The sequence below is a fragment of the Buteo buteo genome, chromosome 25 (assembly GCF_964188355.1).
Source record: "Buteo buteo chromosome 25, bButBut1.hap1.1, whole genome shotgun sequence".
Classification (NCBI taxonomy): Eukaryota; Metazoa; Chordata; class Aves; order Accipitriformes; family Accipitridae; genus Buteo; species Buteo buteo.
In genome coordinates this window covers 2,332,654-2,349,542 of record NC_134195.1, presented here as the reverse complement: position 1 = coordinate 2,349,542, position 16,889 = coordinate 2,332,654, and the positions used below count along the sequence as shown (strand labels likewise).

Sequence of the window (16,889 nt, the reverse complement as noted above, 5' to 3'; positions counted from 1 at the left end):
TCGCTAGAATAAAATACTTTAGGATATGCATTGTGCTGGGGTAATGGCAAACACTGTATGTGTTAGGCAGACTAGAAAAAACCACTCATATTAGGAATATCTCTGCCCGATACACAATTTAACTGAAATATTAAAACCATCCTCTGAAGTTTACAGAAATACTTACTACAAGCTAATTATATTAGTTCATCTATTTTAGATTACAATTAAAAGCAAAGAGAGCAAGTTTAAATTAATAAATACTTTTGACACCCTTTTTGGAGAAAAAGTTGCAAGATTTTGGTATTTTAGGCTCAGTAGTTCATAGCTATCTATGATCTTCTTTCTTGAGAGTACAGAAGTTGTATATGATAGAAGATGACTTGGATCCTTGTCCCTTTTGTCACCAGCAAAGAGTGGCTTGTTACAATGGAACTACGACTCCCACTAGGCTTTCTTGAAGAATTTCTAAAAAAAACATATCTTAGTTTGTGCTTCCTATTTCTGCTAACATATTCAAAATTTTCCATGGAACAAAAACAATTCATACACACAAAATACACTGGCTAGCAGAAAGTCTCATTTTGATCAGGAACTGTTTAAGTGGATTTTTTTTTTTTTTTATGACCCATATTTATATCTGGTTGGGGTATGATTTTTTTTGTTTGTTTGTTTTGACAAATGAGCAAGACAGATTTAAAATTTTTCAACAGGCTCATTAACTCCTTTGGGACAACAACATTAATACACAGTGCTTGTTCAAAAGCCATATATTTACATGAAGAAGTTGAGTCATCTTCACTTCATCTTTGAAGACTAAACTAAAAAATCCCTCTCCCAAAAATCTCTATAGTTGGTGTACATCATTAATAGTTACATTACTGCACTTACAGCAAGAGTAAACCTTATTAATAAGTTGTAAATCAAGTTATTCAATAGAAATCATATGCTCAGTAGTAACTGTAGGGTTGTAACCCTGTTTGACATTTGCTTATTACTTCGGAGTCCATTTAAATAATCAATAGAAATACTTACCAAAGATTTTTTCTGTATTCTTTAAAGTGGCTCCTCTAAGAAGCAGATTTTCGGATCCTAATGGCCTGCAAAAGATAAGCATTACAAAATATAAAAAATATTTCGGGAGAAACAGCAGACCTTAGTGGAAGCCACATAAAACAGGAAATTAGTTTTACTCAAATATTTTTATTTTGTGTACCAAAATTACTAGGCAGTATTTAAAGCTTTTAAGTGAAAATTAAAAAAATAGAGATGCCTAAAAGTAAGCTCATAATTTCACAATTCAAGTCTTAAACCAAATGCATCTAAAAATCACATATGTGGGTACCTAAATAAAGATTCATCATCCCAATTGTAAGATGCTTATTTTTAAAAATACTGATTCAAGTCTTTTTTAGGCTTATATAAACTATATGGCCTTGCATAGTAGAATTACTTACTAAGAACAATACGATCTTTCATTTTAAGTGGCATACGAGGTATTGTTTGATGCTTGCTGTGTACAGTTCAAAGCATAAAGATGAATATAGGTAAAATAATTTATTGAGGAGTAGGGGAATTAATGTAAGGATCCCCATGCAGTTTATAATAATATTTTGGAGCATGTTATGTAATACAAATCATCATGTGAGTGCAAAATCAAGGACTACTTCATAGACAGACAGCATGCAGAATTGTCAGACTACCTATACAGCAATGGAAAAGAAACAAGAAGTAAGTTCAGTATTTCTGAATGTTATTCAAAGTGTTCTTGTGGTATGACCCCCCACCCCCCCCAAATAAGGAAACCCTAAACGAACAAAAACCCCAGGACCGTAACTCTGATGTAAAACTTGAAACTAGTTCCATTTCAACCAATGGAGTTATGCTATATGAATTATTTGGGTTATAGGACATCATACCCCAATATAGTAAAAAATACCAATTGCTCCGACAGTGCTGTCCAAGGCATACAAGCCTTAATAATACAGATTTTCCCCTCGTTCACAGTGATATACACAGATCCATCTATTGCTGTTGAGACTGAAAAGGTATTTTCTGCTTATTTTCCTTTCCTCTCCCACCCAAGCCCATTTCCAACTGACTTTATTAGTCAAACGAATCTTTAAAGTGGAAGAAGCAAAAAAGACTGTTTTCACAGCAGACTGTAGCAATCTACTATTACATGATACATCACTCAATGTGGAAAAAACAGTAGGATCCTCAGGAAAGGATGCCTCCTCCCTGGAAGTAGGCAGCTGTCACTGGAACCCAATGCTCTGCCTGACCCTCTTCCCTGAGGGACCCCAGGAAGAATACAGACCAGGACCGCTGAGAGATGGTCACTCTGGACGGTGACAGAGATTTTTGCACTGCTTTGCAGTGCAGTTATACAGGTGTTTCCTGAGGGAGCTATGACAATGACACACTCAGCAGCTGGATTTCCCCTCCTCTTTGCTTACCGAGATATAAAATTATGTATCTACAGACACATCGAGGTTAGGAAGGCACTTAGCCAGAATGGAGTAACTTCCCACATGCTGCAGTCTAGGATATCACCCAAGTGAGAATTCTTTCCCTCCTACTGCTTTGCCTTTTTGTGGCAAGGACCTGAACAAAATCAGGTACAGGAAGTCTCTCCCCTGCTGGTAGACAGAAGATCCTAGGCAGAAAAGACAGGAAGACTCGTGCCTCTTTTGTACTGCTTCAATTTTCTTCTCCATTTGCCGGACAAGGAACATCCTGGGCTACAGACTGCTCCTTGAGCAGAATGCACCGCACTCACTTCAGGATGAAACTTAGTGGCCCAGGAGACGGACCCTTCTAGGTGCCAGACCCAGGGTAACAGATCGCCGACCCCTACGCCACATACAAAATGCCTTTCCCTGAATGCTGCCTGTGTTCGGGAAGGCAACACTGTGGACATTTTAGACAAATGTACAAATCCCCTTAGTGAAACTAAACATGACATTTGGCATGTTCAAACTCTTCAATTTCTAAGACGACAAATGAGAGAAACACACAAGTGATAAAATTCATATTGTTTGGTGCGCTACCAAGACCCCATGCTAATGTGGCAGTATTGTACAAGTACTGTCAAAATCCTATCAACATCATTTAGAAACTAAATACAATACATAAAAAATAAAAACTGAAGTTGAATAAAGACATAAGAGAAGTTAACTGATTAAAATATGAAATATTTATAATATAGAAGTTTACAGACTGTAATTTCACAAGAGAAAAATATTTTATCAATAAGACAAGGAAGCACAATGTTGATGAAACAAAGCTAATTCTCATTACTGATACTTAGTCAACTCTAAAAATGTTTAGAAATGTGTAGAAACTCCGGGTTTTCCTTACCTTGCAGTAGGCTCATTCCTATCATGGTAAACATTTATTCGACCAACAAATCTGTAAAGGAAACATGCAAGTGGTTTAGCAGCACTGCTAATTTGCACATTTGTATGTATATATGTGCAAATATTTCAATTTTTTTAAAACGTACATCACAAGGACATATAATTCTCTCTGTACAGATGTATATATACCACACATACATATTTAAAAAAGCATAAGTGAGAATAGCTTATTTGAGATGTATTTTATAGAAAGTATATATTATAGTGAGCAAACAGCTTCCAATTAAGCATGCTCTGATTATCCAGGAAATAAACAGGAACACAGAGATACATATGGATATATTTAAAACATGTAGACACAAAAATACACAGAACACTAAGTCAATGTAAAGTTTGTGTATTAGAAGATATAAAAGATTATAAAATTATGAATAAATCGTCTAATTAGACAAGAAATCTTATTCTCTAAACTACCTGAGGTAAGTAACAGTATGATTACTATCCTTTACAAGACCTAAAACCTACAACTGAGTTAAAAGCAAAACAAAACAAAAGTATAGAGCCAATAACCAATTTTCCCCTCTTAATTTCTCTAAGTACATTTTATCTATATGTGGTGGGCTGATCCTGGACAGCAGCTAAGCACCCACTAGCCTCTTGCTCATTCCCTCCCCAGAGGTTAGGGGAGAGAACTGGAAGAGCAAAAGTGAGATAGTGACAGTTTACTAAGTGAAGAAAAAAACCCCAAGCGATACAACAGCAACCATCACCACCTCCCATAAGCAAACTGATGCCCAGCCAAGTCTCCAAGCAACAGCTACTTTGGAAAGACAACCCCCCCGCCCCCAGTTTTATTGCTGAGCATGACATTGTATGGCACAGAATATCCCTCTGGTCAACTGAGGTCAGCTGTCCTGGCTGTGTCCACTCTCAGCCTCTCGCCCACCCCCAGCCTACTTGCTGGAGGGCAGAGTAAGAAACAGAGAAAGCCTTGACTGCTGTGCAAGCACTTTTCAGCAATAGCTAAAACGCTAGTGTGTTATTAACACTGTTTTAAAACACTACACCACACGGGCTGCTACGAAGAAAATTAACCCCATTCCAGACAGACTCAGTACACTGTATTTGCAGTACCACTGTCCAAGCAGGTAACCTCAAACCAAAAGTGATTAAGCTGGACATTAGCATTCTGGATGGCAGAGGAAACTGTGCGGAGCTGGTGGGTTTGTTACCCTGGAAGGGAACCTCTCAGGCTCAGAGACACAACACAGCAGAGCCACATCTAAAGACACTGTACAGTTTGTTATGATACATCACAATGTAAAATGACTATGCGCCTTTGGAAAGAAAGATTCACCATTGTGGTTTGTGGAGATGTAAAGTGCCAAGTAAAAATTAGCAGAGATAGAAGCTGCCTACCAATAAGCATTCTCATTATATGTGTTTCAACAGCTGTCTCAGCCAATTCCACCATCCATAACAGTGTGCGCTTCAAAACTTGCAAATGTTCATTTTGTGACCCACGTATTTAAAAAAGGATCAAGCCATTCATGGAATCGGTTTTCTAAAGAAGCTGTTCTCTTGCAGATTCCTAGACCAGTTCCTTGGTCACTGAGATCAGGGAAAAAGCGATACCTCCACACCTCAGAAATAAGCAATGTTTCCTCTGCATCTTCCAACAGTATTTGCTGATAAAAGAGTGCATTTTAGTTTGTTGCCATATTGTTTTCTGTGTATTATTTCAGCTATTTTTACTGTGGCAAGCAGAGCAAGTTTCCCCAATGGTATGTGGCTTTTTGTCTTTCACTATTAAGAAGGAAACCTCAAAAATGGCTTATAAAGATTTATTATTACATTTAGTGAAATTTTGTACAGTACTTTTGTGAAATAGTGACTATTACACATTGCTAAAACACTTTAGAGGTTTTTCTTCATGTTCTGGATGCTTAGCTTTTAAATGTCTTCTAATCATGATGGCTTCATACTATCATAAGCTAGTATCTCAAAGCATGTAGGGTGCAGTTCTTTGTTAACAATAACAGATATAAATCCATATTTCAAATAGTCTTGACAATTTCAATTTTTTTTCGCTGACTTCTTGTCAGATCTGATTAGATTGGCATTGTTTTTATCTCATGGCTGAGGAAGAGCTCATACTAGGAGTGGAAGTGTTTGCCATTGTCTCGTTCACTTGTGCTTGCATTTAGTATTATCTTCACAGTTTCTTTGTGGGAATCTTTTTAAGCCACTTGACCGTCATGTGCCACTGGCAACCTCTCCATGTTGTAGAACACCCTCTCTTCCCATGGGACTCCTCGTGAACTGTATGTGACACAGGACTCTGACGCACAGAGGAAGGGTGCCAGTACCAATATTAAATACCAGTAAAGCTTAATTTTTTTTTTTATTTTAAAAAATAAATAGAAATAGAAGTTATAAATTTTTTGTCATGCACCCCAATGGATCATCGAGTTTACCCCCTTCGGAGACTAGTGCCCTACAGCAGACCAGTGAACTACTTGCAGGAAAGGAGCATGGATGGAAGACTAACCTGTCTTCAAGCTCACCCTGGTGCCCACTCTAACGAGGCAGATACAGCTAGTATCTTTTCATTATAATATTCTTATAATTTATTGGTAGGATACCTTAAATGAAACAGGTAAGAATTATTTTCTTACTTATAAAGGTCAGGCTGAGGTTGTTCACATTCAATAGTGGCATGCAGTGCATCAATTTCTTGTTCATTGTGAAATGCCTTTGTATCTTGAACAGCATAGTAAGTCTGGAATGAATAAAAAGGTGTAAATAAAATCAAAAAAGTAAGGAGAGATATAAAAGACATTAATCTGCACATATACATCAACTGAGCACAAAATAAATTTACTAGCTTTTACATAAGAGCTCATAGTTCTAATAAGATGCACCTTTACATGCTCCTAATTGGGAATCTTCCTACATTATATGCAAGTACCTTCCAGGTCACCGTAAAAGCATTTAAGTATAAAAAATTTTGTGCATTATCTCTGTAATCTGCATGCCTATACTGGACACAGACATAATCACAAATACATATATTTTAAAACTTTCCATAAAAAACCCGATACTTTAAGTGAAACGAAGTCAACTGGTAGAGATGTAAGTTACACAAGTTAGTGTATCTGCTCACACATATAAGCATGAAGTCATATTGTAATCTGTGTAAAAAATTAAATACAAACTTTGCCTTAAAAAGAAATTGTAGAACTTTTTATTACTTTATGACTGGATTCACCATCCAAACTAGCTGTTGTAACAAAACATGTTCCATCTCCTCTACTACTTGATAGAAATATCAAGTCACATGGGAATGTTTCATCTTCTTTTACCATTACAATATCTCCAACCTAGGGAAAAAAACACAATAAAATGAAATACATTTATCATTTATGTAGCAGCCCAAATTTCAGATTTCAAAACCAAAACCTAGATTCACTCAAATATCTTGAAAATTCATCAATTTTTATTTACACCAGGATATTACCACAGGAGTAAAGAATTACAGAAATGTCTCTGAAAAACTGAATTACAGCTTCTGGAATGACTGAGGTCTACTGTCTACTACCTTTCCTCTCAGGATAACCATTTTGCAAGTACTGCCAGTTTACTAAGTTTTGCAACATTATTTGAGAGATGGAAGATACTATCCTTGTTTTAACACTAAATACAACAAAACGTTGTTTCAAAACCAGAGATGTGAGCTACTGGCGTTGGCTCTTAAGGATAAGCATCTAGCTCTGAATATTATAATTAGAAATAGCTGAAAAAGCTAAGAATTCCAAGTCTGCCTATGAAAACAGGATACATTTTTCAGCAGAATTTATGACTAGAAGTCCATCCTATTTTTATCCATGTTTAAAGGTATGCAAACTAATTTTTATTCATGCAAACATAGGTAATATCTTACAGCACGTTAGAATGTCACAGAACAGCCAACCAACTATAAATTCAAAATATCACTGTAAGGCACTAATTTAAAAAAAAAAACCCAGCCTTTAATACATTTTTGGAGGTCATCTTTTACAAAGGAATATAAAAAAATGAACAAATGGCAAAGATATACTAGATGATTTAAGAATATCAAAGTTTCAATAAAAATCCCATCAAAATATGTATTTTTTGCAATTTTTCATGTAGCTCAACATCTGTTCAGTATACTTTTATGTCATAATTCATTATCATAAGATTCAGCTTAATCATTGTTCTCATGATACACTTATAAAGCTAAACTCCAATATCCTTAGCAGTTGGCAGGAGTCAGTTAATTCCAGTTACGCAAAATAGTCCAGTAACAACCAGCACTAGTAACATCTAAAAATAAAATTGTGACAGCTTAGATAAGATTTACTAACATGTATTGAAGAACTAGGATGATGATATAATAAATGAGATTTAACTTCTTGTAGATATGAAAAAGGCTTTTTATTAACCAATAGCAATGAAAAATTGTAGATTGTATATATGGCATAGGAGAATGCAAGTTGCTAAGCATACCTGCAACAATCAGGTATGAAAATTAACAGAAACTTCAATAAGATATTTTCCATCTTTTGTGTAAATGATGGCGTCTTTTTGAAAATCATGACTTCTAGTGCAGCAGTAGAGCTGTATGGTTTACTAATTTTCAGCCTCTGAACAAAAATTAGAGACTTATTAAAACAGCATAATGACAACTAGCTACTCTGTTTCTTGGGGGGAAAAGCTGCACTTTTAATCAACAATAAGTTTGCGGCTGTTCAATTTTAGGAAGGGATTAATTTCCTCATATATTTCCTTTTGATTAAATGACTTCTCATGTATCATTCTGCAGACCCAGGGAAGTGAAGATACATAGTGAGACAGAGAAGGGGTAGGTTTGGAAGCAGAGGCGGTGAATGTCTTGACTGCAGCCAGCATGAACAATACAGAGCCTTCATCCCAAAGAGCAGTGCACCCTGACGGACCAGACTACTGCTCAAGTTGCCTTATTCTTCCCAAGATACGTCTTCAAAAGAAGCTGCCTTTTTGCCATAAAATCATTAATTATGGAAGACGGTGACATGGTAAATTATAATAAAGCGCTCAAAGTGAGAATTTTACCAAAACCAGACCAAACACTGTTAAGGAATTAAGTGTTAGGTGACAGAGAACCCACCTATTCCTAGAACAAACTGTAAGAACACCACATAACTATTTTGATTTTACTAGCTTGCTTTACCACTGAAAAGAATGTCAATTTATCAGCTCCCTAAACCACAGTGATATTACTGCAAGTTTAAGCTCCTCTACAGATGTCATAAAAGGAAAAATCAGAATTCTTCAGAACATTGAATCTGGCCAGAAAGTTGGGAGGCCAGTTTAACAAACAAACCCTTCCGGACAATCACATGTCACTACAAGAACAAGCACGACAAAAAATGCCCACTGTGTCTGGAGGGTTTTTTTAAGTTGCCACTGAAAACATTTACACATCAGAAAGTGAGATTTTAGGTCCAACTCAAAGACAAAAGAGTCCTCTTACTTCTGATTTTCACAGATCATAGTGTTGAATGATCCTTATTATTTATTAATTTATCTAGCAAGATTCTCTCTGTAAACCATGGCATACAAGTCACCCTGCAAGCCAGAAACAATCTATAATACAAGAGCCTATTAAAATAAAAGTTAATAATCTAAACAATTTTCAAAAGAAACAAAGGCAGGAATAAGAAAAAAACCCAAACAATTAAAAGTACTAGCAAAGAACATCTTAACAAAATCTAAAAGGTGTCCTGACAACATTTGCCACCGTGTCAGCGAACAGCGCAAAGAGGACGGAGCCTGGCTCTTTCCAGTGGTGCCCAGTGACAGAACCAGAGGCAACGGGCACAACCCGAAACATGGGAGGGTCCATCTCATTTTCACTGCGAGGGTGACTGGGCACTGGCACAGGTTGCCCAGGGAGGTTGTGGAGTCTCCCTCCTTGCAGATATTCAAAACCTGTCTGGACATGGTCCTGGGCAACCGGCTCTCAGTGGCCCTCCCTTGAGCTGGTCGGTTGGACCAGATGACCTCCAGATGCCTGCCAACCTCAACCAGTCTGTGATTCTGTCAAAAAGAAACCCCATCTTTTAGCAATTCTTTTTTTCCTTTATTTAATCAAATGTCCACAGGCTTTAGGTCCATAAGGGTCTACCTTTATACAATCTAGTCTGTTTTCTTGAATAATACAGGTCAGAGAATTTTACCCATTTACCCATGCATACAGATATCCCTTTCCATACAAATATTTCCTATGCTTGTCTCTCCTATCATTTAATTGCTCAAAATATACAATCTCTGAATGACAAAGAATAGGGGAGAAATTGAGAAAATACAGGCAATAGATTAATTAATGGAATACAAATTCCAGTTATGTGGTACTTTATTATTTTCATTTGGAATTAGTTACAAACTTGGAATACTCAGCATGTGACGGCTTAATTTTTTTTATTACCGGGAAGCCCTAGGCAGAAACTATCACACTCAAAGGAAAGGTCACAGCAGAAAGGCTGTGAACATTGCACAGCCATTTATGCCCAAACGAGACAGAGCAGAAAAAGACACCCCTAACAAAGATACCAGAAATAAGGAAAATCCAAACAAATATCTATCAGATTTGCTGAGTTCTAAAAGAGAATAATGATGAAAAATTAATCTGCTCACCACAAAAAAAAAAAAGCAGCAACAGAAATTAATTTCTGAAAATAACCTTCAAAATCCCGGGAAAGGAGTGTAGCAGCATTCAGAAGGCCAATGAAGATGCTGTGATTTGATGGGTAATGAAGAAAGTATTCTGGATGTGTTGTGTGTATATATATGTATGCATATAAGTGTGTTGTATACATAGAACAAATCTGTAGCATTGACTATCATAATCAGGCTTAAATAAATTATTAATGTGCATAACCACAGAGGACCGAAAATGGAGAAAAGACAGAAGACAAATCATGAGTGAAATTCCAAGTTAAAAAATGGAAAATGAAAGGAACAATTAGGAGAGAAGTTAACAAAGCTAAGATAAAGCAGAAACCTAGCTTCTAAAAATACTTTATTCAGAGGCATTAAAAACTAGTATACTGTAGGTCTAATCTCCATTAAATGTAATAAATGCTACATCATCATCACACTACATTTCTGCGTAACTTGTTTTACAAGAGGTGTGCAGTAAAGCCTGACTCCTAAAATCTGTTAAGTCATAGTTACTTACTCTTAATTTTCGGCTTTGCTTTCTAACCAGTTTACCATGTTGAATGAAATGAACAGGGCATTGGTTCATTGCATTGTCAGCTTTATGTCGAAGCCAATCTTCATAACCCTAGAAAACAGTGAAATGGAATGATGTAGTGATGCACATTTGGCTATAAAGACAGAACAGCTCTAGCTTGTAACAAAAATTTTAAGTTATCCTTGATCAAGATAAGGAAAAAAAAGAAAATATTCTCACTAGAACAAATGAAATTGTGATACATGTCAGTAATACACTCATGTTGGACATCTATGAAAAAGAGCATTCACGGTCACAATTAGCCAACAAAATTATATATTTTAATGAAGATGTTTTGATAAATAGGGATGTTTACAATGTGTAGAACAATTTCTGATGTTTAATCTATCATCTCTTGCTCATGCTCTATTGACTCCTGAGCAAGTGCAAAGTACTTATAGAAGCAGTTGCTGAGAAGATGAAAGTGTAGAAAATACATTTTGGAAGACTGGGACTCAAGATTGAAAGATGATAAAGTGACGACATGACTGAAGGTGGTCATATTTCTTGATTGTCATGCAATTATGTCAAACTTTTTAACCCTATATACAATATACATAGTCCCGAAGAAGTTTGTTTTAAGAGACTTTGCAGAATAACCTATTTTGATTGCTCAATTATCCTATCAATTTGTGTTTTATACAAACAGACAAAGTAAAGAACAGAGAATCTGCCACTTTCTACTCAAAAGGTCCTGCTGTGGAATAAAGATTGGGACTGACAAAGACACCATTGGTTAAGAGATGGAAAATACCACTCGTATTCCATAGCATTTTTTACATCTAATTCTCTTGAGCATATTTGAAAATTCAATGTAGAACAAAAGTATCACTACCTTGGATGCTCTCAAGAGATAATCTGGGAACTCACGAAGTCTTTACAACTTTAGTCTAATTATACTTCCAGGGGCTGGTACGGCTCCTCAAGCAGGTCCCAAAGTCTACACCAGTTGTCGGGAGAAAGACTCAAGGAGGTAGATGGAACTGCAGTACGAGGCACAGCTTGTCATAATCCAGGCTGTAGTAGGCCACTACCAAACTACAGTAAGACTCTAAAGTGTAAGATTTTAAATCTTCAGAGTGGGATAGCCGCACCAAAAATACTAGCTATTGCATGTATCACAACTTTTGCTCACCAGCAAGAACTGAATTCTACTATAGAATACACTCAGTTGTGTATAGTTGGCACTGTAAAGAAATGGAAACACTGTTCTCTGTAGTTTCTTTGAAAACTAATGAAGAAAAGGTCTACATTTAGCACGACAACCGTGAAGGTAATCGGTTATCCTATTAAGGGACAATCAAAATTACTCTCTGTTCTGGGTCTGGCTGGGATGGAGTTAACTTTCTTCACAGCAGCCCATGTGCTGCTGTGCTTTGTACTTGGGGCTAAAAGAGCATTGGTTACACCCCAGTGTTTTGGCTACTGCTGAACAGTGCTGGAAACAGCCTCAGTGCTTTCTCTCCAACCTCCCCACACACCAGAAAAAGGCCAGTAGGCTAGCAGTGGCCAAGAGGCTGGGAGGGGACACTGCCTGGATGGCAGACCCAAACTGACCAAGGGGATATTCCACACCATATGACATTGTGCTCAGCAAGAAAAGCTCAGGGAAAGCAGGCAGAAAGGGTCGTTTGTGGTGATAGCATTTGTTCTCCTAAGCAAGCGTTACATGTGCTGAGGCTCTGCTTTCCAAGAAGTGGCTGGACATCTGCCTGCTGATAGGAAGCAGTGAAGGAACTGCTTGTAACTGCTTATTTTCTTGGCTTGCATGCATAGCTGTTGCTTTGCCTATCAAAGCATCACTAACACGATACACAAGACTCTTCACTTTCCCTCTATTTTCCACAAGAGATGGGAGTAAGCGAGAAGCTGGGTGGGTGTTTGGCTGCTGGCCAGGGTCAACACACCACATCCTCATTTTTGTTAGTCACTGTTTTAATCATCATAGTCCATCATAGGTATGTCAGAAATACAGATCCCCCCCCCCCCCCCCCCCAAGTTTTGAGCTAAAATGAGGAGCACTCTGACCTAGAAACCGTCTTGATGTTCAACTACTTCTTGGAAGACATTTTTTTGAAGCACGACATGAGAGATCTTTCTTATGCCCACGGAAAGTGCTAATTCCCTCAAGCGGCCCAGCAAAAGATGCTGAAAATCAAGCTGCTTGCATAGATTTTCCTTTCACATTGACATTCCATTCACTGAAATGAAGGAAAGAAATGGTTGGTCTCTGGACCCAGAGATACAGTGAAGACTAATCCTTGAAAGGGAACTCACTGTGCTACTCAGTTCTTACCCTGATAGCTGTCCTGCAGGAGCAATTATCATTAAATTGGACTGAAGGCAAAAAGCCAAACACGCAACAGAACCACTGTAAAGACCGTTATTTGTTACTGTTACTTTAGGAGCCCAGATTTTTAGAAACTACTCTGTGGCTATGGTGAGATAGTACAGTAAATGCAGAAGAGTGTTGTATGCACCGAATGCAAAGTACTGCTTATAAACTCATTTGCTAGTTCAAATTTAGCAAATTTTTTGATGAATTAACTTAGCAAGGTTTATGCCATATCAGGTATCCTCTGTCCTCCTGCAGCTGGCCTGAAACTCACAAAGTCAACAAATTCGGCTCTGGCTAAATCAACAGAAGGGCAATCACAAGCTCATTCCTCATTCATTCCTGATCCAGACCAAATCTGTAATATCAGAAGCTCTGATAACATACAGATCTGATTGTAATATCCCCATATGAATTAAAACATTCTATATTAATCTGAGATTCCACTAATTTCAATAAGATCCCACCTACATTTAAGTGCTTATGTCAACTGTAGCACTACAGCATTAGGGTAGCAGGTGAAAAACTACCTTGATCTTTTCCTTTCTGTAGTACTAACTTGAAAGTGAAATGGCAAACCTGTACAATTCCATAGCTGTATTATGCAATTTGATTTTGACAGAGTAACTTCTGTTAGGGTCTTTTATACTCAATGATGTGGCAAGAGCTAATTTCTAAAAAATACTTCAATTTTACGGATTAATTTTCACATAAAAAATGAGAGAATACAGTAACATCTGCAGAAAGCACTGCAGCTATCGTTATGAACTGTAGATTACAATCAACATATACTGAAGACTTGAACCAAAAAAGTTTTTATTATCTGTTCATACTGTAAAGGCTAAGGTAAGCTCAAAGGTAAGAGCAGATTTATCTTATAAGTTTTTGTAGTTCTTACTAAACTCATTTTCAGTCATTATGGAAAAACTTAATAGGATGTGGACAGCTATTTAGAAACAAACATAAGTCAAAGTGTGCTGAGTTAACACAAGAATGTAAATGATTCCTTGGAACACAAGGACATAAAAATTATGAAAAAATTCAGAAGCTTGTGTTGAATTAGTGAGACATCATCATATAGCAACCAATTCTACTTAAACTACAGAAACAAAAATAAAACTACTCTGTCAGATTTCATCGCAACCATTCTTTAGGCATTGCCGTAAAACAGTCTAACACAAAAAGGCAGGGAAAATTGAAATGCAAAATAATAATGCTCTCTTTAGTTTTACTTTTGCTTGCTAAATTACTTACCTGTTTGATAGCTGTTACGGTGATGACAAATAAAAGTGGAAGTCCACTTGTAACTGGACTAGTAGGTGTATCAATAATTAACTGCAACAAGAGGAACAAATATTTTCTGGTTATATTTTTGTGAATGTAAGCAGTCAATTTTTCAAGCAAGATGTTTCAAGTAATCATTTCACCAATATGTTACAAAGCACCGCAGAACTTTTTAATTAAAAAGAACAGTACTTTAATACAATTTTAAGAATATATACTATATCAACAAAATTTGAAAAATAAGTATATGCTATAATAAGATATAATACTGTATTTAGATCACAGTAACATTCAGATGTTAATGCCTAGAAAAATATTTGCCTTCAAGAGTTTAAGTAAGTACCAAAACGGAAAGCTGCAGCTTTGGAGGCAAAATTACTGAGCAGCATTAAAAATTAGCATGGCACTGTTTTTACGTGTTATACAACACAGCTGTTCTTATGCATGCAAGGAGTAAATCTTGAAATATTGAGCTGTGGCTTCCGCAATTATAAACAAAAGAGGTAGAATCCAGAGAGGGAGTTCAAATGATAAGAAAACCCAAATTGTCCTGGGAATCTGCATAGCTTTTCTTGCTGTGCAATCTGGTGTGCAAAATAATACAGCTTTTCACCTCACTCAGTAACATTTTATTGTTTAACACATTTAAGTGATTGTGAAGACACCTAGAAAGCAGCAAACTAAGGCAGCAAAAAAATTTGAGGTAATAATTACAAAACCAAACATTTATGTACCACCCTACGCAAGCATTGTATGAGCATCTGTATTTCAGGTTCTCTACAGGCTTTGATGACTGCAGTTGGAAAATTTCTGCCAAGGCATCATTGTTATAAAAAATAAAGTATTTCGCAAAATCAACAAAAGTTCATCATCAACATAGTTTATAACAATGGTTTTACTGATCTGGATGTTTGTTTATTACAAAATAAAAATAAAAGTTACACTCATTCTTTTCAATTTTATCAAGAGATGTCTTGCCATCAAACCCGTGATGGTATCAATTTCTCTTTAGGCTAAATTCACATTTACAACTTGGCAACAAAATAAAACTCTTCTTGTCACATCATCAGTGTAGAAAGCTGTCCAGGCTGAACCATTTACCTCTTCAGTCATCAAAACCAGTGCATTTTTAAACCTTTTTCAACTCCTTTGTTTTTAGGAAGAGTCCAGAAATTTATTGAAAAATGGGGATAGCTTACCTGAACAAGGAAAATGATCAGAAAATAGAAGTTAGCTATTCTTCTGAATTGCTCAAACAAATTTTTCGGTACAAAGTTCCAAAACGTGTACTGAAAACAAGCGCACAGATTATCAGTGTTTGTGAGAGAATTATTATTGGCATTCTATGTTCTAAAAAATAAATAAGAATTTCATAATTCACAATTCAAGATTAAATTAGACAAGCAGCAGGAGTATTTTTGATACTTCAATCATTTACTAAAATGGAATCTTAAATGGGCAATCATGTATTTTTGGATTCAGATCAATTTTCTGAACTGTGATAATCTTGGTACTAGGGACTGAAATAATTTTTGACTATCAACAATGCTCATTCAGAGATTTAGTTACAGAGCAGTTTATTTAAAGCCACCAATGGATTTTAAAACATCTTAGTCAATTCAAACAGCACTTTTAATTCACTTCTATTTTGTACGCATGACTTGAGGAGGTAGGTGGCACTCTGAGAGTTAACTTCGCAGTCATAGCACATTGACCAAATAGAAGTTGTCAGCCCCTCTTCTGTTCCTTGGCTTGGACACAAACATGCTTCTCAAAATAAACTATAGCAGTGAATAAGAGTAAGTGGCTGCATATTCCTCTACTGATCTCAGAAATTATCTAAAGTTTAGTAAAATGACATAAGAAACAGTATATAAAAGTGCAAACAGAAAAGCAAAAACTTCAAAGGAAAAAAAGTGTATGAAAGTGAGAGAGAAAGGACCTTACACCATCTAGCCCCTTCCCTTGCCCTGCAGCAGGTTCAACCATACTCTTTCTACACAGCTCTCTCTGTAGCTCCAAAAAAAACCCCCACCAACCAAACACAAAAAAGCCCCCAAAACCACAACAACAACAAAAAAACCAAACCAAAATCACAAGAATTGCTTATTGGAACACATGTAAAAACATCAGCTAAAACTGTGTGAAAAGGTGCAAAAAATGGCTCGAGAAAACTAACACTGTATCATCTTATTATCCAAATTATCATTTGACACATAATAAAATGACAACTCCAAGGTAACTTTCATTTCAAAGGAGATGGACTAAGAAGCTTGCTTCTCCTAATTTATTTGCTCTGCTACAAATGTACCTTGTCTCTTCTTGGCAGATTGCACTGATACGCAAATTGTGCCATGAGTTAGACAACTTCCAAATTTGGCCCTGAAAGCAAAGACAGCCAGAGCTCTAGAAGGAAAATACCTCTATTACATCTGCAGATAAAAAGGATCCTTGAGAAGCATGCCTTAGTCATACATGAAACCCCTATAATGTCATCTTTTTACTTGTTGGGAGTAAAGCCTGGACACGTACAAAACATAGGAATGAAATTTTCTTTTTCTATTATGTGCCAAAAATCAGTATCTATTCTAAATATGCCCTAAGTAAACACTTATCCTGCTTAATAGTT

The 16,889-nt window shown here is 36.4% G+C and overlaps 1 protein-coding gene across 3 annotated transcripts in view; it reads right to left on the bottom strand.

Annotated features, from left to right (window-relative positions):
• ATP11A (ATPase phospholipid transporting 11A) overlaps nt 1-16,889 on the bottom strand; it is a 130,295-nt gene that overhangs the window by 43,107 nt on the left and 70,299 nt on the right. For all 3 annotated transcript variants that reach the window (XM_075057695.1, XM_075057697.1, XM_075057696.1), the window contains exons 3-9: nt 15,460-15,549; nt 14,231-14,311; nt 10,585-10,692; nt 6,596-6,724; nt 6,020-6,123; nt 3,343-3,393; nt 1,015-1,079 (exon numbers count right to left, since the gene is read on the bottom strand). In XM_075057695.1, coding sequence (XP_074913796.1) covers nt 1,015-1,079; nt 3,343-3,393; nt 6,020-6,123; nt 6,596-6,724; nt 10,585-10,692; nt 14,231-14,311; nt 15,460-15,549 — 628 coding nt within the window. The remainder of the gene's footprint in view (nt 1-1,014; nt 1,080-3,342; nt 3,394-6,019; nt 6,124-6,595; nt 6,725-10,584; nt 10,693-14,230; nt 14,312-15,459; nt 15,550-16,889) is intronic.